The 24,732-nt window shown below is 46.8% G+C and overlaps 2 protein-coding genes and 1 long non-coding RNA gene across 4 annotated transcripts; 2 read left to right on the top strand and 1 right to left on the bottom strand.

Annotated features, from left to right (window-relative positions):
- Nucleotides 1-7,744: 7,744 nt before the first annotated feature.
- Nucleotides 7,745-9,761, top strand: LOC123113369 (UDP-glycosyltransferase 83A1). The gene is made up of 3 exons (XM_044534587.1): nt 7,745-8,392; nt 8,664-9,202; nt 9,294-9,761. Exons 1-3 carry the CDS (start codon nt 7,888-7,890, stop codon nt 9,639-9,641), a joined length of 1,392 nt encoding a protein of 463 aa, XP_044390522.1. The 5' UTR covers nt 7,745-7,887; the 3' UTR covers nt 9,642-9,761.
- A 4,094-nt stretch (nt 9,762-13,855) lies between these two features.
- LOC123116991 (uncharacterized) lies at nt 13,856-15,137 on the bottom strand. 2 transcript variants are annotated; one of them, XR_006457251.1, is made up of 4 exons: nt 14,986-15,137; nt 14,528-14,899; nt 14,398-14,448; nt 13,856-14,229 (listed from the first exon to the last, which is right to left on the bottom strand). It is a non-coding gene; the product is annotated as an uncharacterized lncRNA (long non-coding RNA). The 2 variants fall into 2 exon arrangements; XR_006457250.1 differs by having other exon boundaries at nt 13,856-14,448.
- Nucleotides 15,138-15,549: 412 nt separating this feature from the next.
- Nucleotides 15,550-21,154, top strand: LOC123116992 (UDP-glycosyltransferase 83A1). The gene is made up of 7 exons (XM_044537852.1): nt 15,550-15,727; nt 15,794-16,077; nt 16,589-16,620; nt 17,288-17,826; nt 17,912-18,133; nt 19,583-20,027; nt 20,130-21,154. The coding sequence occupies exons 1-7, from the start codon at nt 15,623-15,625 to the stop codon at nt 21,011-21,013; spliced, it is 2,511 nt and encodes an 836-aa protein (XP_044393787.1). The 5' UTR covers nt 15,550-15,622; the 3' UTR covers nt 21,014-21,154.
- The last annotated feature ends 3,578 nt before the right edge of the window (nt 21,155-24,732 follow it).

The following is a 24,732-nucleotide window of genomic DNA, read 5'->3' on the forward strand; positions in this document are numbered from 1 at the left end:
TCGGGTGAATGAATCTTTAAACTTGCCTTTATCTGAGAAGGAAGTCTTTGATGCCCTTGAGAGTATTGGTGATCTTAAAGTGCCTGGGCCTGATGCCATGCCGTCTATCTTCTGCAAAAAATGCTGGGACACTGTAGGAGAGAAGGTTGTGGCAGAAGTGCTTAGCATGCTCAATGGGGGCCCGATGCCGGAAGGATGGAATGATACTTGTGTTGTGTTGATCCCAAAAGTGAAGAATCCAGAGAGTACGAAGGATCTTAGGCCCATCAGTCTATGCAATGTGGTGTACAAGCTAGTGTCTAAGGTACTGGCCAATAGGCTGAAACAAATCCTTCCTGAAATCATTTCCCCCAACCAAAGTGCATTTGTACCGGGTAGGTTGATAACAGACAATATCTTGCTGGCTTATGAGTGCACACATTATATGCAGAACAAAAGAAGAGGAAATGAGGGGTATGCAGCGGTTAAATTGGACATGAGCAAGGCCTATGGTAGGGTCGAATGGGGCTTTTTGGAAATGATGATGCAAAAAATGGGTTTTGATGAAGAATGGATAAAGAAGATCATGATGTGTGTCTCCACTGTTGCTTATCGGTTTAAGGTAAATGGGGAGTATACCGAGGTGTTGATCCCTTAGAGAGGTCTTCGGCGAGGTGATCCATTATCACCTTACCTTTTTTATTATGTGTTGAAGGCTTGTCTTTCATGTTGAATAAGGCTGAGGTGGATGGTGATCTAAGAGGGATCTGTATATGCAATGCAGCCCCGAGTTTCAACCACTTACTGTTTGCGGATGATGCTTTGGTACTGATTAAAGCTTCGCGTCAAAGTGCCAGACATCTGCAAAATATTCTACAACTATATGAGGTTTGCTCTGGGCAGGTCGTTAACTATGACAAATCCTCTGTGATGTTCAGTAGAAACATGAGTACGGAGTGCAGAAGAGGGGTGTTGAATGAGCTGCACATCAAAACTGAAGCTAGATCTGAGAGGTACTTCAGTTTGCCTGTGTACGTAGGCCAAGTGAGAGCAAAGACTTTTGAGTATCTAAAGGATAGGATATGGCAAAGGATACATGGATGAGTGGAAAGGCTCCTATCTAAAATGGGGAAAGATGTTCTCATCAAGGCGTGTGTTCAAGCAATTCCAACCTTTGCTATGTCGTGTTTTGACCTCACTAAAACTTTATGTGAGCAAATGGGTTCTATGATTTGTGTGGGCAAAGCAAGACAAGCAAAACACTATGCATCTGCTAAGTTGGGAGCTACTAACAAAGCCTAAGAAGGAGGGCGGGTCTGGGCTTTAGGGACCTGCACGGGTTTAATATTGCCATGCTAGCATGCCAGGCATGGAGGATCTTGACATCGCCTGACTCTCTCTATGCTAGAGTCTTGAAAGCCCGGTATTTCCCGAACAGCTCGGTCCTGGAAGCACAACCAACAAGCGACATATCTTATACATGGAGAAGTATTTTAAAGGGTGTGCAACTTCTAAAGGAAGGCCTGATCCACAGAATCGGAGATGGTACGGAGGTGAGAATTTGGAACGATCCATGGCTGAACAGAGAGGGATCTAGGACTCCCATAACAAGAAGGGGGAGATGCTTGTTAACTAGGGTGTGCGAGCTCATTGACCCAGAGACGGGAGGCTGGGATGAACCCCTTGTTAGAAGCATCTTTGTTGAGGAGGACGTTAAGGTGATTCTGACTACTCCAATAAATGATGAATACAATGACTTTCACGCATGGTTTTTTTGACAACAAGGGGAAATTCTCAGTGAAATCTGCATATAAGTTATATGTCAGGGGACGGGATGCAAGCCTGCCTTCATCATTAGGAGCAGCTGAAGAAGATTTTCCCTGGAGGCGGATTTGGAAGATTCCTTGTCAACCAAAAATCCAGCAATTCCTCTGGAGACTAGCCCATAACAACTTGCAACTCAAACTTACCTTGAAAAGGAGAGGAATCGATTCTGAGACCACTTGTGTCTGCTGCAGTCGTCTTGGGCACACCTATTTGTGCATTGTAAACAAGCCAAGAAGCTCTGGTGTTGCCTTCAGATGGAAGGGCTGCGTGAACGGCTGGCTACTTGCAGAGATGCTAAGGAGTTCGTGCGCGCAATCGTTGCCTTGCCAGAGGATAAGCGTGTGCTGGTGACTTGCATGTTATGGCGATGGTGGGATCACAGAAATAAAATTAACAAGGGAGAGAGGATGAGGCCAGTGGAGGAGCTCGAATCAAACATCAGACACTGGGCTAGGGAATCGATTCAGCTATGTGGTTCTGGAAAATGCGCGCAGCCTGTGCAGAGACATCTCGAATGGACGAGGCCAGTGGGTGACACACTGAAGGTCAACATCGATGGGGCTTTTAGAGCAGCAGAAAATACAGGCGGGTGGGGGTTTGTTGTCCGAGACGCAGAGGGAGATGTCCGGGGATCGGGCGCTGGCAAGCTGCTGAATGTGGGCAGCGCAATACAGACAGAAGCAACGACATGCCTTGAGGCTATGCATGCTACTACAACTTGGGGCATGATGAAAATTCAGATAGAGTCCGATTGCCAGAACCTGATCAGCGCACTCCAGTCTACTGACTATGATTTAACCCGGGAAGGAACTCTCTTTAGAGAGATCAGAATGTTCGCTTGTCAAAACTTTATTTCATGTTGCTTTTCTTTTGCCCCTCGGGAGTGTAATAAGCTAGCACATTCATTAGCTGCTTGGGGGTCTGAACGGCATGCTTTGAGGCAGCTTTGGGCCGAGGGCTTACCTGACGATGTAGACGAGTTGAGGGCCAGCCGTAGTGTGGTGCCTGTGTGATGTATGGGATCGCTGTGTCCCATTTCAAAAAAGAAGTTTCTTCTTACCCACTTTCCATGCCTATCAAGCCTAGCGTAGCAATCATGCCCATCAAGCTCGGCCTAGCAATGATGGGCACTCCACTTGGTAATTGGAAGTTCACTTGCTCAACAGATCCGGCCCAGTGGTTGCATTGCTCTTGGATCATTGTCCAACAATGATTTATTGATCCGATTGTGCGGTTCAAGGGAATGGTCACATTCTTGTTGTAGTACTCCTCGATTCGGGCCCGAAATTTCTGCTTTGTTTCGTCGGCACTGACCGTGGCATCAAGAGAGATGTTGACCCAAGCTTTACACAAAGCTTTGTTTTTCTTGGTCTTGTATTACCCTTCCTACTCTCCCTCTTCATTACTTGACCTCATCTTCCTCTTCTATAACATGGGTTCCTCTTATTTGAGTATATGGAATTGACATTGCAATGTCATCGAGCCCAAGTATGTGGCTCGAATTCAATTCATGCTTGAAATCGGCGACATTATCATTAAATTGCTCACTACAAAAATATAGGAAGAACCCAGCAATCAATATAAAATCATGCCCCACTTTGCTACGCAATTGCAAATAATGAAGCAAAAAGAACAAGAAAAATCAATCTTGCGGGCAGTTCATCAAGCATGTCATTGTCGCTAGTCGTACCATCCGAATCCACCTCGTCCTCGTCCATCAAAGGTGAAGAGGGTGGCGGCGCGGTAGCAGGAGGCCGCGGGGGGGGGGGGTACTCGGTGGTCTTATTCTTCTTTGTCCTCGTCACCACCAGCGAGCCGTCCGCCGGCTGACAGTCCTTTTGCTGGTCAACTTGGCCAAAGCTAGCACCGCCTAAGTAGCAGAGCGACAACTGGTGACCGTCGTCGATGTGGCGCTATCGATGATGTTCTTCCCTACCCGTCGTCGTTTCTACGGTGGTGCCGCGGGATTCTTGGCCGCCGGTGGGTCTCTGGCACCGATGATGGTGCCCAGGGGTGCGGCGGAGGTTGGCCTTTGCATTCCCTTGGTCATCGGAGAAGGGCCGACCCGCGACTAGGAGAAGGGCGGTAGCATCGGGGTTGGCGGGAAAGCTGTGTGCAAGTGGAAGGCAACACGAATTTCTGCTCAGGCGCACACGGCTGGACTAAAAGCGAGCGCTCAGGGGAAGTTTCATATTTAGAGAAATTTTGATTTTTGGGGATCTGGTAGATAGATTCCCCTCTAAACTTTACTCCTTTAAGGGATATGCTAGAGAAGCTCTAAGAAGGTATTAAGATGTTTGGAGATGTTATAATACACCACTTAGCCCTAAGGAGGTATTAAGATGTTTGGAGATGTTATAATACACCATGAATGGAGAAGTTCTTATCATGATGCTCACAATTTAGCAAAATGTTTTCTGTTTTAGGATCTCTCGGCAGGTTTTGCTCCTCCCGTGGCTACCAAATTCTCTACATGTATTGTGTAGGTATATGTCATTATCTAACAAAGTTTAGCATTAAAAGAACTTGCGAATCTTGTTCTAGACGCAATTGGCCATTGTGGATGTCCAGCCTTTAAAAAAATGTTGAGCTAGGGACTTAGTTTTTTTAAATCAACCAGCTAATTTTAATACCGGTGGAGAATGTTTATTTTTTTGACAAAGTGTTAATTTTATTGACTAAAAAAAGTATCAATGTGTATACAAACACAATAAGCACACATTCGGCATCTGCATAGGTACGATGCACACAACCAACACCAACGCATGTCCACACACACAAAACGCCGCAAAAATAGCAAAGTCATATAAGATCAAATTTATGCCTAAGCGAGAGAAAAAAGGAAAACCCCTAAGCTATGAAATCCACGGTCGACAAACTACAACAATAACCATATCCACACCAATTACCTCATGACACCATAAAAACAACGAGATTCTTTAATAGCAACGCATTCAGGAATGCGTGGAGAATGTTTACAGGGATATTGATGACATCATGAGGAATAGAGGCCCAAGATGACGAACACATAACAAGCAAGTTTGTGAACTTCAGAAGTGAAACCCTTCCTTGGTGAACAAATCTTCCGAATAAGATTACCATGACGGCCTCCAAAGCTGTCATTTCCTATTTGCCGCTCGTGTGACAAACGAAGGAATTCAATTTATCTAGTACCGCGATAGGTACCGACGAAACGCGCACCACCCCTCGGCGTACGCATGCCTCATTGATTGACCCATAACAAAGTTTTTCCATGTATTTTTCCAGCTGGTTTTGGGAAAGTTCTAAAACCTTCCCTGAATCGGCCTTTTCACATTTTTCTTGTTCATTTTCTTTAGCTGTTTGTTCCATGTTTACTTTTATTTTTGAAAATACGTGAACATTAATTTCTTTTTCAACTTATGTTTCTAATTTCTTTTTCACTTTCAATTTTATCAATTTTCAAATTCGGCACAACTTTTGAAATCCTTGATATTTTTTAAATTAGTGCAAATTTTCCCAGTTCATGAGCATTATCGATGATTTATTTTATTTTTTATCATGGTTTGAATCAATGAAATTTTCGTAATCCGTTACGGTCTTGTAAATTAGTAAACATTTGTAAGATTTGAGAATTTTTTTTGAATTGGTGAGTTTTTTTAAATTTGGGAATTATTTTGAAATTGTCGAGCATTTTTTAATTCATGAGCATTGTTTTATAATTCTTCAATATGCTTAAAATCCATGAACATTTTATGAAATCCCGCATATTTTTAAAATTTGTGAAATTTTCCCAAATTAAGAACATATTTTAAATTCCGTAACAATTTTCTGAATTTCAGCACATTTTCGAAATCTCGTACATTTTTTAATTTGATACTCATGAAATGTTTTTCAAGTAGAAAATATATAAAACATAAAAAATGAGAGAATTAAAAACAGGAGCGCCAACGATTACATGGGCTGGTCCATAAGGCGCAATTGGTGGTTATCTGACCGCCCAAACCATAAATTGGAACTCCCGAGAAAATATTAATGCATTGCACAAAATTACTAATTGAGTAGTACTCCTCGCAAAAGATCACTCCCACCTTTTTAAGGTATGCGCACTACTTGTCGCAACCTAGGAATTTTCCCTTCGTAGATCCGTTTATTCAAAACGTTTTATCTCTTACACCGTGCGTCCAAATCTCGAACCGTTTTCACCATTGGATTCCTCGCATTGAGATCTTCAAAACTAGATCTCATGTTTATATTTTAACAATTTTTTTTTTAACGAAACTAACCGACCAAAAAAATCGGACGAAAAAATCAAACCAGGAGCACTTTTTTCCCTTTCTGAAAGAGGCACGTCGCAAAATCACAACCGTGTCTTTCGTGGAAGCAAAACCGTGCTTCTTGCGGAAGGAAAGAAAAAAGGAAATGCAATTTTTCCGTTGCCGAGAGGCACGGCCGTGCCTCACGCGAAAGCTCAACCGTACCTCTCATGGAAGCAAAACCGTGCCTCTTGCGGAAGAAAATAATAATAGAAAATGCTTTTTTTGTTTTCGAGAGGCACGGACGTGCCTCTCGCCAAAGCACAACCGTGCCTCTTACAGAAGGAAAAAAAACAGAAAACATGTTTTTTTTCATTATCGAGAGGCACGGTCATGCCTCTCACGAAAGCAGAACCGTGCCTCTGGCCGAAGAAAAACAACAACAGAAAACACATTTTTCCCGTTTCCGAGAGGCATGGTTGTGCCTCTCGCAAAAGCAAAACCATGCCTCTCGCGGAAGCCCAAGAAAATGCATTTTTTCTTGCATTTTTTTTTAATTTGTTTTTGGTCCAAGAGCTAAGGAAGACTGGTGGAAAACCAAAAAGTCAAAAAAAACCCGAAAAAACATTTAAAAGCCAAAAATGTGTGTGAAAATATAAAATAAAATAACAAAATACGAAGGGAGCGTCCAGAGCACGACACATAGCGGTGGTTGAGAGCGCGCCAAGTGGCGCTGGTTGTTGTGACTTGTGAGGCTCCTGAAGAAGCGCTCGTCAACTAGTTGCTCTCTGCATTGCACCAAGCCGAGCCAACAACTGTATCGGGCAGACCATGTAGTAGGTTTTATTTTTTGTCTTCTAGAAGGTCTCGGTCTCTTTTTCTCTACTCTTATAAAAAAATAGAGTTGATGGTGATGGTGTGCCTGCCATTCTGCAATATAGCTCGTCCGATTTATATCTGGCGGATAGAAAGGAAACAATGGCAATTTTGCAAAAAGATACCCACACCCCTCTTCACATTTACAAATAAGGCCTTCCCTCGTTCATCATTTTCTCCTACAAGATAAACTACTCGTACAAATGCATCTTGATGTTCCATGCAAGTATGGGCATCTTGCTAGTTCTACTTTTATTTACCGGTTTATTTTCTTTTTAGTTATTAAAAAACTCAAATGTTTATATATTCAAAAGGAACATAGTTTTTTTAAAATGTTTGAATTTATTTGGGAATTTGTTTTTGAACACTTCCTTTACTATAATGAATTGAAGTTAAAAAATAGTCAAAATTTTAAAAACGTAAATAATTTCATGTTTCCCTATAAAGTCATATTACGAAATCAAAAAATCATTCGATGCTGAAAAAAGCAAAGAGTCCGGAGCTAGCTTTCTTTAGCGGAAGAAAATCTCGGCCTGCATGAGCCTGCATGAATGGAAATTGCCCTGAAGTGCTTTAAAAATCGTGCTATGCAAGGCATTGGATGTAACCAAACAGCGTGCCAAATAAAAGAATTCATCCATATGCAATTTACCAATCATCATACAATACAATACAGACAACTACGAACGTCCATGTTGTAGGTGCCCATACAACCGCATTGTTGTACGTACCCGATCTCACATATCGCCCTCTTTTCTTCTCACCCACTCACTCACCGTGCGAGTACTGCCACCCCCACATGTGGGATATCATCCTTCTCCGCGGAAAACGACGAGGACGACGCCCTTATCATCAGTCTCTGTGTTTCTAGTTCTACCGCTCTGGCTACAGCGCACCGAGAGAGTGAGAGAGTGCCCACGCTGCCGCTACGCACATTGCCTGCCCAGCCAGCCCGACCGGCGAATCGGCGATGGCCGGCGCGGCGCCCCACGTCATGGTGCTGCCGTTCCCGGCGCAGGGCCACGTCACCCCGCTCATGGAGCTCTCGCACCGCCTCGTCGACCACGGCTTCCAGGTCACCTTCGTCTGCACCGAGCCCATCCACAAGCTCCTTCTTGACGCCCTGCAGCAGAACGCCCACAGCGGCAGAGGCGATGAGGCGCTGGATGGGATCCGCCTGGTCTCCATACCGGACGGCCTGGCCGACGGCGACAGCCGCAGGGACCTAGGCAAGGTCCTGGCCGGGGTCTCGGGGCGCGTGCCGGCCTACGTGGAGGAGCTCATCAGGGAGACGGAGGCGTCCGGGAAGAGGAAGGTGCAGTGGCTCGTCGCCGACTCCACCATGGCGTGCTGCTACCAGGCCGCGAGGAACCTCGGCGTCCGGGTCGCCTCCGTCTGCCCGGCGTCCGCGGCGTGCCTTGTCACGTCGCTTAGGATTCCTCAGCTCGTACGGGATGGCTTCTTCGACGACAAAGGTACTAGTACCTCTGCTCCAGTGCATTCATTTTCCTTGTTTTATGCATGTTACTACTGTACTCAGCTCGTACGGGAGTACTGTACTTGTTTGTATGGACTATGGAGCGTATGAATTTTCCCTGCAGCTTTTCTGTGCTTCTTCATTTCTTGGGGACTTTTCCGGAGTTACTAAAGTTACTGCCTTGAGAAATCTCAATCTGTTTACCCAGAGAAATGCAATTGTTTCCTCGGATTCACAAACCCAAATGATAACACATGGATAATGTGCAGGCTTCCCGAAGAGACACGGGACGTTGGAGCTCGCCCCCGGTATGCCGCCACTCTGCCCGACGCAAATGGCATGGAACATCGACGGCGCCCCCGAAGGACGGCAGGCAGCTTTCGAGCTGGTGTTCGGGATGGCTCAGGTAACCGGCCTCGCCGAGATAGTCATGTGCAACTCGTTCCTCGAGGCCGAGACCGCGGCGTTCAAGCTGTGCCCCAACGTGCTGCCGATCGGACCGTTGTTCGCCGACCAGGAGCTCCAGAAGCCCGTCGGGCAGTTCTGGCCGGAGGACGCCAGCTGCTTGGAGTGGCTCGACGCGCAGCCCCAAAACTCTGTCGTGTACGTGGCGTTCGGCAGCCTCACCATCTTCGACCTGCGGCAGTTCCGGGAGCTGGCCGAGGGGCTGGAGCTCACTGGCCGGCCGTTCCTGTGGGTGGTGCGCCCGGACTTCACCTCCGGCGGCCTCAGCAAGGCGTGGTTCGACGAGTTCCAGACGCGCGTCGCCGGTACGGGCGTGATCGTCAGCTGGTGCCCCCAGCAGCAGGTGCGCGCCCGGTGCACTGCCAAGAACTGTAGCATCATACCATGCGTTTTGAGTCCGGCCATGATCCATGTTTATCTCGACGTACATGTAGGTTTTGGCGCACCCGGCGGTGGCATGCTTCGTGTCGCACTGTGGATGGAACTCGACGATGGAGGGGGTGAGGAACGGCGTGCCCATCCTGTGCTGGCCCTACTTCTCCGACCAGTTCGCGAACAGGAGCTACATCTGCGACATTTGGAGGACTGGTTTGGGCGTGACTCAGAGCGAGGACGGCCTCGTGACCAAGGAAGAGGTGAAGATAAAACTCGAACGGCTCACCGGCGACAAAGGCATTGCGGAGAGGGCGCGGGTGCTCAGGGATGCAGCTCGCAAGAGCGTGAACGAAGGTGGCTCCTCGTACGAGAATTTCAAGAGATTTGTTGATCTCCTGACGGAGTGAGCTGCACCATTTCACTCTTCCTATCTTTATCGTAGCATTCTGAGATAGGCTCACGAGGCTAAGGAGAATATATTATTTCACTTAAAGGGATCGAGAGCAGATACTGGTCTGCCTTGTCTACGAAATGTAAATGCTAGTGCATCTGACCCGTACACCGCATCCATTTTCAGATAGGAGCGGACCAGTCCGCAGACACGGATGCAAGAGCCGGCTATTCAATACTATCCGCATGTATTTAAATCAGCTTCAAACAAGCCGAACGAATTACATGTAAAACAGACAATTTTCATTCAAACCAGACACAAACATTTACATTCGGCCATATTTTTAACTAAACTATACCGCACCACTGGCCGCAGCGGATCGCCACTCCCATGATATGTCTTGCCTATGTTCGACAACCCACTCATCGGACTGTTGGATGCTTTGGAGGGAATATGGTTCAGAGGGGAAGAATAGCCTTCCTCCACTTTTGTGAAGCCCGAATCAGGGTTGGTTTTTGGGCAGGGGAAGACGCTCGCCGTGGTCTACGCCCCCGCTCACCGGTCAAGACACTGGCTGTGTAACCAGCGACGCGGTGATGGTGGCCTTCGTAGGACCCAAGTGGCGGCGGCCTCCCATGATCTACTTTTCCTCGATGTCCGCGGTATTCACAGATGTGCCAACCTTCGTAGACATGGCTTCTTTCCACACCTGCCTGACGTGTGGCCGCCATTGCATGCGGCGAATTTGCCCGGAGACGACATTGTCCAGCCTGGATGGGCGAAGAGGGGGTGGCAATGGATATGGTTGTGGCGTCGGATCCGGAGGGTTTGCCGGCAAGCCAACCTGTATGGGGCTGGCTCGCCGGGCACCCCGAGCAGCTGCAATGCCGAAGAACTCCTTCTGTTCGCCGAAGGCCATGGCGGGTGTTGTACAAGAGGGAGGTGGAGAGAGCGGATGTGAGGTGTGTTTCTTGCCCGGCAACTGGACACATTTACATAGCGGGCGGGTGAAAGGACTCAGTCGGGGAGGTGCTTAATGTTCACGGGCACATGAACAGACGTGTGCCCCTCGGGGCACCAGAGTAGATTCCTCGGCACACACGCTGATTTAATGATGGTAGACGGGCAGTCTGTTTCAATGCAGAAATAAGGCATGCACGCCGGCTCCCGCGAACATTCGCGCCCACTCTGGAGCATGAGAGTATTCCCTATTTGATGTTCTCTACCTCAAATTGCCATAGAAAGGTACATAGAAGAGTGAGCGACCTAGGTACATGGGCCGGCCTACTTGAGGGTAGTACACTTGCTATAGAACGAGAAGGTTCCTGGCTGATTTTGAAAACTTTCTAGAATGTTCTGATTCACTTTTTCATGTCTTATTTTTCCTGTTATTTTCTTCATAAAATATTTTCAAAAAATTTGCATTTAAGAATATATTAAAAAATGTTCAAAAAATGTTATGAATTTTAAGTAAATATTGTTTTTTAAAATTAATACAGATATCATTTTTTGTAATTTAAAAAGTTGTTTGTGCTTAAAAAGTATTTTATAATAATGATCATATTTTATAAAAAACATTCACAAAAATGTATATTTTTTAGAAACCAAATCATGTTTTAATATAGAATTATAACAACTGAAAACCCCAAAAATCACTCCATACAACATCTAGTCGAGTTACTACAGTATCGGGTTGTGCTACTAATGTGTGTGTCCGATAGTTACAATGGTCGTCGAGCAGTGCCATTCGAGTCGCTAATGTACCCAGTCGAGTCCTCGGCCCAGGGGATGCGTCCTGTATGAAATAGGGACAATTTGATGCACAAAGCATCCAATAGGAGCTCCGGACATGAGGACTCAATAGAAGCCGACTGAAGTTGTCTAAAAAAAAAGGCCAACAGAATGCAAGGGCTTCACCGTAGTACTGTGTTTTTAAAAATAAATACTAGCAAACATGCTCGTGCGTTGCAACAGGAAAATAAACCACCCTTCATTCACACGCTCGACGAAATCAAAAAATCCATTGAAATCTTTCATGATGCCACACAACAAACAACATGATAAGTGGTGTTGCGTAAAAAATAAAGGTGGAATGAGTTTTTTGTGTACTCAAGGTGTTTCCAAAAAATGATGGGCATAATTTCAAATAATATGGAAATCAATGTTAAGCCACTTGTTTACATAAATGGGGTAGGAAATATACTCCCTCCATTCCTATAAGGTGTATTTGTTTTTTGATAACATTTCACAATGTAAGGTGCATTTCTTCTAATTCTTCATAATTCCCTTGCTAGCCCTCCAGAAAAACGGAAAATATTTGTCTCCTCATTGTCTGTATCTATCCTTGTACCAAACAAAGTAAAGTATCTCTTTGTCGATTACATGTATCTCTTACTTTCCTGGACTAATTGATTTACTTCTCACTAACCAACAAATTTGCCAAGGGTAATTTTGTCTTAACATGTCTATAATTTTGTGCCTTGGTCACCGTGCCAAAAATAATACACCTTACATAAAGGAACGGAGGGAGTATATAATACACATTTCCAAAATACCCCATATAAAATGGTATTAGATTAAGGTTGCACCCTAAATGTAATTTTAGAAATGATTGACATGCAAGATAATAACATATTTGAAATGTACATGATTTTCCAAGGGATACTCATATATAACATGTTAGATTTAGAGTTGGGGTTTGAAAGATATGGATATTTTTTAAAGCATCTGAATCTAATCCCCCCCCCCCCCCCCCCCCCCCCAAAAAAAAGAAAGGTTAAACAGAGAGTTACTGGGCCAAATGCATCCCATTGCTAATAAGAATTCGAAGAGAACGTGAGAAAAGTGAGAAAAGGAAAAAGGGAGGAAGGGAGATCAAACAAACGTCTCCCGTGTGTTCCCGCAAAAAAAAAATGTCTCCCGTGTGGCACAGTGCGACTCTAGCCACTGGGGGGCTCGTGTGCTTGTGGTTTATTAGGGGATTGACGAATATGGGCGAAAGGCAACAACCGATGTAGTGATACAAAACGTTTTTCCACTTAGCTGTGACATTGGGTGTAATTTATGGCAACTTTAAGGGAAATTCTATGACGGAAGGGTAGAAATGTTTGTCCCTTTATTAGTAGGTACAAATATGCGAAGGACATCTTAGATCTGCTTAATATAGAAAAGAACATATGGACAAACAGCTGGAAACCAAACAATTAGTCCAAAGTGAAAATAAAACTACACTGAAAATCAATCTTGACTTCTTGTTACTTTGGTTGTGCGCCGCTCGCTAGAGACTAAAACTTGCACCGAACCAATAATAAAGAAAAGGGACAACCGCAAACGCCCTCATCATACCGAACATTTAAGACCATCATTCGCCCCTTGAGACGAGATCTAGAAATCGTGTGGCAGCATCTGTTAGAGGATCACCCAGTCTAGTACATGCTTGCAATTTATCACTACTGGTCCAGGGGATTGGACAAACCGGATAATGACACCATACAACACATAAAATGATGTTTAAGTAGTTGGACCAATGGCAAACCAATAGCTCTTCTTGAAAGACAGCTAACTGTCAAGATCTGCAGAGAACCAACATGTTTGAGGGCACAAACTCTCATAAAGCCTTTGTGGACGTCAGATTGGACATCGTCGCCACCACCTCGTCCATGTGTATAGGCAAACAAAACCTAAGGAAAAAAACGAGACAGACGGGTCAACACAACTTTTGCCGCCGTCGAGGCCTTCGGACGTGGAAGAAGCGGAGGGGGACCCGAGTCGGTGACGTGTAGAAAAGCCGTGACGGCAGCGGCTAGAATTGGGAGCCACGGGCGGTATCTCGGCCGGCCGATGGGCTAGTACTGGTGTCAATTAGCGAGAGCTATTTGATATATGTAGGAGGTCTGCCCATACGATCGCATTGTTGAACGTGCCCTATCGTCCGCCCTTCCCTTCTCACTAGACCATGATGACGCGCGTTGCCGCACCCATTTGTTTGTGCGCTAGAATAATAGGAATTTATGCCAATATATGGTAATAAGGCATGTGTTGTTACTCCTGGTCATTTCATTTTGAAATAATGATATACTCCCTCCGTCCCAAAATTCTCGTCTTATATTTGTCTAGATATGGATGTATCTAATACTAAAACGTGACTTGATACATCCGTATTTAGACAAATCAAAGATAAGAATTTTAGGACAAAGGGAGTAGATAATTTCAAAAGGTGCATGGCGACATTTGTAGTAAAATATGAACAATTGTATACATAGGGAAGACGTATGCATTCAATGGTGTGTGTGATAGCTGGTTGTACCGAGTGATCATCAGAGCATGCCATCATTGTTCAGTCGCAAAAAAAGAAAAGAAACAAAAGCATAAAAATAACTAAAATTGACAACAAAATTAGTATAGGTTCAACTAAAAATCGTCTATACCAGAAGATGTGTGTATCATATAAGAGAGATAGAAAGAGTGATTAGGCTACGGACTTCTCCACCGAGCGATTGAAAAACCAACGTGCACTGACGCCCGTGTCCTTCACGATGTCCAGATCTCCTATACGGCTATACCTCAAAAGACATCTCTCAAGCATAAGGAGACGCTAAGAAACACTGGGAAAACACAACAGTCAAATTGGTTATTCAGCACACACATAAGGTGTCCCAACATATATACTTTTCATATATGTGGGTCGAACCTTCACATCATAAACTATAAATTTAACTATTGATAAAATGCACTCATAGACAAATATAAGAGATGTCAATACAGAAAACAACCTTAGTGCCTTTGGATGGATTCTCTTGTAGTCTCTTCTCGGGAATGGAAACCTAGAACAAATTAGTACACGATCATCCCAAAAACAAGGAATGGGAAGGAGTTGGGATGGGCAGCTGAAAAGGGACTCACCAGCATCAACCACAGCCATGTATGGGTTTTGATAGGCAAAGAAGACAGGGGATCCAGGAGAAGAAGGAGGTGGAACCGTGGAAGTCAATCGGAAAAGGTGTCGGTATCCGCCGCCTCCAACGCATGCGCCGCCACCGATGAAAGGAGCTTCTCGAGATCCAATCTTGCGCAGCATCTCATCCATGCGCCGCCGCCGCTGAAAGGAGCTTTTCTAGATCCAATCTTACACGACAGTTTTTGCTTCAGTTGTGAAATGGGGAGGAACGCGCGGTACAGCTTCGAGGATATGGAGGCGCATGTAGGAGGAGTACAGTACAGTGGGCGATGAACATCGATGGCGCGGCCGGCCGCCGCAGCCGCCATGGATGAACGCTGCAAGGTGGGGAATAAAATAGTAAAGAAGGGGCGTACGGAAGAAGATTACATGGCGAGTGGAGGGTACCGAGGCAGACGCATACGTGTAGTACAAACTCGCCGGCTGGACAGAGAACCACGGCGGTGCATCACGGATGGAGGACCACGGCGGTGCATCACGGACCGAGGAACAGGAAACGAAGAGGTCGACGGGAGGGATAGCATTGCGAACGACACACTGAACGAACTGGCCCGTGCGGAGAATGAGAAGTGTTTTGACTGGACCTGGGCCTTTGATGGCCCGTATATGGAGAGGGACGGGAGCTCGCTCTACATAGCAGCGGCCCACGAGATGGTGCGTGGAGCGCCTGAACGACGACCCGGGAAGACTGGGGGTGATCTACATCGTACGCGAAGTGATCCGGCGGCTCTGAGGCTCAAAACACCGTGGAAGCTCCGTGGTAGCCCTGTTATACTGTTTCTCAATTCACAGGCCGAATATGACCACCCCCACATGTGGCCAACGGAACAAGGAGACGGTTTATCCTTATTCTCCGCGGAAACGACGAGAACGGCCAGCGTGTGGACCACGCAGAAATGCCAAAATGTATACAAACGCGCCCTTGTCGATCGGTCTGCGTTTGTACCTCTCTGGCTACATCGCATTGAGAGAGAAAGAGAGTGTGTGCCCACGCTGCCGCAGTTGTACACTGCCTGTCCAACTCGACCGGCGAATCGGCGATGGCCGGCGCGGCGCCCCACGTCATGGTGCTGCCATTCCCGGCGCAGGGCCACGTCACCCCGCTCATGGAGCTGTCGCACCGCCTCGTCGACCACGGCCTCCAGGTCACCTTCGTCTGCACCGAGCCCATCCGCAAGCTCCTGCTCGACGCCCTCGCCCACGGCGGGGAGGCGCTGGACGGCATCCGCCTCGTCTTCGTACCGGACGGCCTGGCCGACGGCGACAGCCACAGGGACCTGGGCAAGGTCCTGGCCGGGGTCTTGGGACGCGTGCCGGGCTACGTGGAGGAGCTCATCAGGGCGACGGGGGCGTCCGGGGAAAAGAAGGTGCAGTGGCCCGTCGCCGAGGCGACCATGGCGTGCTGCTTCCAGGTCGCAAGGAATCTCGGCGTCCGGGTCGCTTCAGTCTGCCCGTCGTCCGCGGCGTGCCTTGTCACCTCGCTCAGGATTCCCCAGCTTAGGCTAATCATAGTGGAGAATAACTTAGACTAGTAACATACATATGTTATTAGTCTATATTATTACCTTCATAGTGGGTAGTGTCATAGATGTGGTAACATAGTTACCTTCATTTATTACTTTTTAGACTCATTATATATTGGAAAGCGCTATGTGATGGTAACATATTATGTTATTCTATTTGCCTCTCTCCTCATTAACTATTTGCCACATCACCATTTTACTTATGTGGCATCTATGTTACTATCTACTACCTCCGTCCGGATTTATTGGTCCCCATTATATTTCTGCCAAATTTTGACCATAGATTAAACTAACAAAATGTTTACGCATGTCACCAAACATTATATTTTTGAAAACTATGTTCAAATACGAATTCAATGAGATAATTTTTCTTGGCATGCATTAACATTTTGTTAGTTAAATACTTAGTCAAAATTTGACACAAACTATAAAGAGGACCTATAAACCAGGACGGAGGTAGTATGTTACTCCCACTATGACCAGCCTTATACAGGATGGCTTCTTCGACGACAAAGGTGCCTGCTCCACCTCATTAGTTTTCTTGTTTTTTCCATGTCTACTGATGTACTTGTTTGTATGGACTATGAAGCGTATGAATAAGTTAATTTGAAGATACCGAATAAATTATGCGAATCAATACTTGTTTGTGTCTGATTTCCCTGCAATATTCTACCTTTTCTATTTTTCTTCATTCTTTTGAGACTTTTCGTTACAGTCTTACTAAATCTCAACCGACTAAGACTTGGTTATGTCTCAATCGATATTATATTATTGAGATCTTACATCAAATCTGTGCAAAATATATATTTTAAATTTGTGTTTAGGTCTCAGTCAACTGAGTCTTAACCAAGTCTCAATCAAGGAAAAAAAATTAAAAAGATAAATATTGCATGAATCTCGATGCAAGATTAAATGAATATAACATCGACTGAGACTTAATTAGTGAAGTCTGAGTCGACAGAGGCTTAGAACAACTATTATTTTCATTTTCCTTGTTTTTTACATGTTTGTAACATTTGACTGAAACTGGATTAAGTCTTAATCGACCAAGACCTGGGCCATACCCTTTTCATTACTTCAAAATTATAATGCCTTGAGAAATCTTAAGCTATTTTTGCAGAGAAATGCAAGTTTCCCTCTTCAATTCACAAACCCAACGAATAACACGTAGATAATGTGCAGGCTTCCCGAAGAGACACGGGACGTTCGAGCTCGGCCCCGGTATGCCGCCACTCTGCCCGATGCAAATGGCATGGAACATCGACGGCGCCCCCGAAGGACGGCAGGCAGCTTTCGAGCTGGCGTTCGGGATTGCTCAGGTAACCGGCCTGGCCGAGATAGTCATGTGCAACTCGTTCCTCGAGGCCGAGGTCGGGGCATTCGAGCTGTGCCCGAACATAGTGCCCGTCGGCCCACTGATTGCCGACCAGGAGCTCCAGGAGCCCATCGGGCAGTTCTGGCCGGAAGACGCGAGCTGCTTAGGATGGCTGGATAGGCAGCCCGAAGGCTCCGTCATGTACGTGGCGTTCGGCAGCTTCACCATCTTCGACCCGCGGCAATTCCGGGAGCTGGCCGAGGGGCTGGAGCTCGCCGGCCGGCCGTTCCTGTGGGTGGTGCGTCCGGACTTCACCTCTAGCGGCCTCAGCAAGGCGTGGTTCGACGAGTTCCAGAAGCGCGTCGCCGGCAACGGCATGATCGTCAGCTGGTGCCCCCAGCAGCAGGTGCGCGCGCGGTGCACTGCCAAGAACGGTTGTACCATGCGTTTAGAATTCGACCGTGATCCATGCTATCTCGACGTACATGTAGGTTCTGGCGCATTCGGCGGTGGCATGCTTCGTGTCACACCGCGGATGGAACTCGACGATGGAGGGGGTGGGGAACGGCGTCCCCATCCTGTGCTGGCCCTACTTCTCTGACCAGTTCGCGAACCAGAGCTACATTTGCGACACTTGGAGTACTGGTTTAGGTGTGACGCATGGCGTGGATGGCATCGTGACCACGGAAGAGGTGAAGGCCAAACTAGAACTGGTCACCGGCGACAAGGGAATTGCGAAGAGGGCGCGGATGCTCAGGGATGCAGCTCGCAAGAGCGTCAACGTACGAGAATTTCAAGAGATTTGTTGATCTCCTGGCGGAGTGAGCTGCACCATTTCACTCTTCCTAGACTTCTACTCCCTCCGTCCCATAATGTATGACGTTTTTTGACACTAACACTACACTAGTGTCAAAAAACTTCTTACATTATGGGAGGGAGGGCGTAGTATCTTTATCGTGTCATCCTGAGATAGGGGATCGGGAACTCATATTGGTCTGCCGAGCATCTCCAATGAATCCTCGTTCCGTAATATTTTTCTGGTATCGGAAGGAGTTGGACCAAAAAATCCAGCTCCAACCGCTCCCTTTTCTTCAAGATTTATTTTGTGATAAAGAAAAACAGCCCATCTTCCCCTAAATGGATGGGAGGGAGATGGCTTGCTCTCAATATGCTCCTGCCACGCCAAACCACTGTCAGATCGTTGTTAGAGAGCCGCCAAACAACCGTCGTACACTTGTCTCAGTCGTGAGACTGCCGTCGCCACCGGAGCACCGTCACACCATCAATGACGGATTGACAAGTGGGTCTTCTATGTTAGATTGGTTACTGGGAGGGGGAGGGGGGGTACTAGGGTTCTGCTGGGGCGTCCATCCCCGATAACCGGAAAAGTGTTACGAAGACAAAAGGAAGGAGGAGGGTGTATGGTTGTGCTGCCCATTCAGATCCGACGTTCTATGGGACTTGCAAGATGCACTGAATGTTCATTGGTCTATTTTCTGCCATTAGATCAAGCTCGACCGTCTGAACAGATGATCAAATGAGCACGCTGTTTCGGCGAGCTTTGCTGACCCTCCATGGTGAGGCCATGGCTCCTCTGCCCGCTTATGGCAATGATTTATCCGAAGATGGTGGCGAAAGCAGGACTACAGTCAATTTTATCTCTTATATTGAGGGTCTTGTTTGTAAAAAGAAAGGATGTGATTATGATCTTTATTTCTTTGAAGTATCTTTTTTGTAGTGTTGTATCACCTTTGATATTACAACAGCCTCGGGGACCTTCTGGTCCCTTCCCGTGTTATAAAGGAAAAAAAGTCGAGCACGTGGTGCAGTTAATGGATTGTTTGGCGTATTGTTGTTGGTCACGTATGCATTTGCATGGCACCCATTCGACTGACACAAGATAGATATACTTTCATTTTGCTTCCGCAAACTGTAGTGTGTTTGGAAGAAACTCTTCCTTTTCGTTTCCGTTACGTTTTTTTTTGGATATATATGAGATGCTGGTGTCCGTGCCCATTCCCAGCTGTTCGCCACACATTGCATCACCGGCAGATTGTGCTTGTAACAGAGCAGCCGCAGCAGTACGTAGGTGCACGCGGAGGGAGGGAGGGAGGCCAGCCATGGCGAAGGGTCACGTGCTGGTGCTGCCCATGCCATGCCAGGGCCACGTCGTCCCGCTCATGGAGCTCTCGCACCGCCTCGTCGACCACGGCTTCCAGGTCACCTTCGTCAACACCGACGTGGACCACGCGCTCGTGCTCGCCGCCATGGCGCCCGAGGGCCGCGGCGAGGCGCTGCGCGGCATCCACCTGGCCTCCATCCCGGACGGGCTGGCAGACGACGAGGACCGCAAGGACCTCAACAAGCTCGTCGACGCCTACCCGCGCCACATGCCGGCCTACCTGGAGGCGCTGGTCGGGGAAATGGAGGCCGCCGGGAGGCCCAGGGTGAAGTGGCTCGTCGCCGACTTCAATATGGGCTGGTCCTTCGAGGTCGCCAAGAGGCTCGGCATCCGGGTCGCCTCCTTCTGGCCGGCCTCCGCCGCGTGCCTCGCCATCATGCTCAAGATCCCCGAGCTGATTCAGAACGGCGTCCTCAACGACAAGGGTATACACGCAAATTCCGCCGTCCGAAATTCCATTCTGATTTTGGTTCGTCTTCTTGGTTAGGAGCAGATGATATAACGAATAGTATTCTACTGTACTGTAGGATGGCCAGAGCGGGAGGAGACGCTGCGGCTCGCCCCGGGGATGCCGCCGCTCCACACGTCGCTGCTGCCGTGGAACAACGCCGGCGCCCCCGACGGACAGCACATCATCTTCCACCTCGTGTGCCGGAACAACAAGTTCAGCGACCACGCCGAGATGACCGTGTGCAACTCGTTCCACGACGCCGAGGCCGGCGCGTTCAAGCTCTTCCCCAACATCCTGCCCATCGGCCCGCTCTTGGCCGACAAGGACTTCCAGAGGCCCGTCGGCAACTTCTTGCCGGAGGACATGAGCTGCCTCAAATGGCTGGACGCGCGACCTGACGGCTCCGTCGTCTACGTGGCCTTCGGGAGCATGGCCATCTTCGACCCGCGCCAGTTCCAGGAGCTGGCCGAGGGGCTGGAGCTCGCCGACCGGCCGTTCCTGTGGGTGGTGCGCCCCGACTTCACCGCCGGCCTGAACAAGGAGTGGCTCGACGAGTTCCAGCAGCGCGTTGCCGGCACGGGCATGATCGTCAGCTGGTGCTCCCAGCAGCAGGTCCTGGCGCACCCCGCGGTTGCGTGCTTCGTGTCGCACTGCGGGTGGAACTCGACCATGGAGGCGGTGAGAAATGGCGTGCCGGTCCTGTGCTGGCCCTACTTCTGCGAGCAGTTCCTGGACCGGAGCTACGTCACCAACGTGTGGAGGACCGGCCTGGCCGTGTGCCCCGGCGAGGATGGTGTTGTGACGAAGGAGGAGGTGAGGTGCAAGGTGGAAACTGTCATTGGCGACGCGGGCTTCAGGAAGAGGGCACGGCGGCTCAAGGACACCTCCTGGAGGTGCATCAGCGAGGGCGGCTCGTCACACAAGAATTTTGCTAGATTTGTGGACCTTCTAAGTGAATGAACCCAAAGCATCCGGTATCTGTTTGTGCAATTAGTTTTTTTTTGCATGGGTTTGTGCAATTAGTTTGCATTATTATTTCAATGAAATTAATTGTATACAACATGTATATTTGAATTAATGATACTATCAAAACTGAAAATATATATGATGTACTATCGTATATTGTAAAATATTTATTGTATGTTGGGTTGGGTCTTTCCCATGTATTCCTCGTGCATAATTACATGTTAAGGTTGTATCTACTGTGTTAAAAAAAGATTGTATCTTACCGAGAAAAATAAGTTAGTTGGGATCACTTTTACAACACAACTAAGTGATGGTTTTTTTTTTTTCACGGAGCAACCCGCAAGCAACGCAAGAAATGAAATTCTTTCCTCTGACACATTGATAAAACCATGCACATTTTAGCAAATTTGACATGTAAAAACGTTGAAAAAAAAGTGCCAGAACATCCTTTTCGGAACATGAGAGGATAACATGCTTGGCTAAAAAGGTGATTTAATACTGGCTGCAGCAAATTAATGGCCATGACGAATGAAAGTGGTGATAGTGGATATCCCTAACGAATCCCTCGCTTGCCTAAAACTTCTTACCAGCCACCCCGTTCAACAGAACCACATACGTGCTAGATGAAAGAATGCCTTGAATCTAACCTGTTCACCTGCCAATTATCGAACCCAGATCGACGAAGAATTTGAATAATCACACATAATGCTCTATAGTATAAAAGCTTCGGCAAAATCTAGTTTGAGAAAGACAATCTCTTTTCCATAAGGCTTACATTCATGCAACTGAAAGACCATTTGAAATAATATTGAACAATGTAGTACTTGATAAACCCATACCGATTCTTGTGGACTAACTGAAGAATGTCATGGATTAGAGATGGCCAACAAGCAAGTTTGTCAACAAATTCAAAGCAAAGAAATCATCATGTTGTCATCAGGGGTTTTAGGAGAGTTATCACTTGGTATCAAAGTAATTATGGAATCATTAATACATGTAAGAGACAATGACTCCTACATGAAAATCAGCACATATGTTGTAAATAAAACTTCAATTATTGGCAAACATGCTTTGAGAAATATACCGTTAAATCCATCTGGTACGAACACTTTGTCGGAGGGAATAGTAGAATAGATGCAACTACATCACCAATTTTCTTTTCAAAGAAAGGAGCAGACAAATCATGGAGGCAATCAATGGTTTGAAAATGATTACTTCGGACTCATTTCACTCACATAACATAAAAAAAATGAGTAAAAGCAGGAAGTAGTATTTGCCCTTTCGATTACGAGGAATGAACTACTCAAAAAATAAAAAATAAAAACATTTTGATGTTAGCTTTGAAAAAAATTCACGGTAATCTAGAATTCACTTGGACATCATCTCATCTTATATCCCAACACGCAAAGAAAAAGATGGAGATCTTAATTGGCATACTTGCATAATTTTTGTCATAAGGGGTTTTAGGGAAGTTATCCTTCGGTGTGAAAGTCTTGTGCGTTCTCTCCTGTGAGGCAAAGACCCAAGCGACTGTCTACTAGGGTTTACTCAGCCTCTCGCCCGCGCTGCCGTTGATCCGCCGCGAATTCTATGGTCCTAGGACCATGAAGGCGCAGTGGATCGCGACCCCTGCCGACGAGAGGGCTCCATTTTTAGGTATTTTTTACAGTATTGTTAGGGTTTGTGCCATGCTCAGGAAGATGAGGTGGCGGCTTCCTGAAGATGGAATAAGGTTCTCCCCGTCTAGCCCCATTCTTGGTGGTCCTTCTGGCGTGTCGGAGGGCGTATGGAGGTGTGTCTCCGGTGGATCTTGTGGGATTCGGTCGGCGTTTGTCTTCGGTGGATCCACTTGGATCCGGTCTTCGTTCGTCTATGTTCGTGTCAGGTTCGATCATTCCTTCTCTTCATCGGCGGTGATGTTGTTCTGGTGCGGTGGTCCAATGGGGCCTTAGCACGACTTTTCGACTATCTGCTACAACAAGGTTTGCCCGGCTCGCTCCAGTGCTTGTAGTCGTCACTAGGTGGTCTACGGATCTGGATATAATTTTTTACTTTTGGTGTTCTTTGTACTACCTTTGACATCGATGAATAGATAGAAAGTTTACACACACAGAGAAAAAAAGTAATGATGGAACCATTATTACGTGCAAGATCCATGAATCCTACATGAAAATCAACACATATCTTTTAAAAAGTACCCTTTCATGATTGGCCAACATGCCTAAAAGAATTTTTTTTCTGATAAAATGCTCTGAAAAATCTGTTATTAATTAAAATCCATCCGGACAGGCGCTTTGTAACCGGGGCAACTGCATCACCATCTAGATGTGCATCATCCGTTCCTTGTCAGCCACCTACCTGTAGAGCGAGGTTATGACGATCGAAACTGCTGCCACGAGGAGGACAGACAGAGCCATTATGCGATGATGCAAGAGCATAGTGTCTGATTGCTCGTGCCAGTATGTACAGCCAGCCCGACAGAGATCGTGTTTGGTTGCCTCTACGGAGTCGTGTACCTTTTCTCTCAAATCTCTCAAATGGCATCTTCCTCAAGCTCTACTGTGTGTGTGTGTGTGTGTTTCTTTTTTTTTTTTGAGAATTCTCGCCTGCTTTATTTATTCAGAAGCAATTGTCATAGGTACAAGATCGGGATCATGAGGATTGCCCAACCAAACATGTCTACCTATATCTAGGTTGCAAGCAAATTTGGCGAGATTATGAGCTTCAAAATTGAAGTTCCTGCGCTCGAAAACAAAAGAGCAAGTAATAAAACTATTACAATGGTTCATTATTTCATGCACCAACGATGCATTGGGGCCTCCTGTACCCCTGTTGATATCATTAACCACTTCTTGGCAGTCCGATGCCACGTGAATCTTCTGCTGTCCTAGGTCATCTGCTAGAGCAAGAGCTTCCCGGCATGCATATGTCTCCAGGGTTAGAGGGTCCGTCATACCATAATAAACCATAGCCGAGGAGCCCAGATAGTGCCCGTCCTGGTCACGGCAAAAGGCAGCAACCGCTACTCCTCTCCGTGAGCGACCCACAGCCCCGTCAACATTAATTTTTGCAGTGCCTGTAGAAGGAGGAAGCCACCTTTTCGGTTGTGGTGGTGCAGGTACAGATTGTTCGCGCACTCTTCGCACAACTAAGTGACCTAGCTCATCGATGTAATTATTTATAAAAGAAGCCGTTTGCTGGGGGTTCTGGAATATAGATTCATAGATAGCCTTCCTCCTCGCAAACCATATAGACCATAGTGTGATGACCATCCTTGTGAAGCTAGCTTGGTCCAATTTTTCATGTAGATCAAACAACCATATTCTTGCGTTGGATTCATCATTTTCAGCCATGATTGACACCAAGTTTTCCTCCGAAAGAGCCCACACGCAGCGAGACATCGTGCATGCTACCAACGCATGTCTCCAAGAATCCTCACATACACACATCGGACAAACTTCTCTCTCTGACATGTTTCTTCTTTTCAGGACATCCATTGTAGGGAGTGAGTGATGAGCTAACTGTTGGGTTTCGTAGTAATTTCAAAAAATTTCCTACGCACACGCAAGATCATGTGATGCATAGCAACGAGGGGAGAGTATTGTCTACGTACCCAACGCAGACCGACTGCGGAAGCGATGACACGACGTAGAGGAAGTAGTCGTACGTCTTCTCGATCCAACCGATCAAGCACCGAAACTACGGCACCTCCG

This window comes from Triticum aestivum, chromosome 5B, assembly GCF_018294505.1.
Source record: "Triticum aestivum cultivar Chinese Spring chromosome 5B, IWGSC CS RefSeq v2.1, whole genome shotgun sequence".
NCBI lineage: Eukaryota > Viridiplantae > Streptophyta > Magnoliopsida > Poales > Poaceae > Triticum > Triticum aestivum.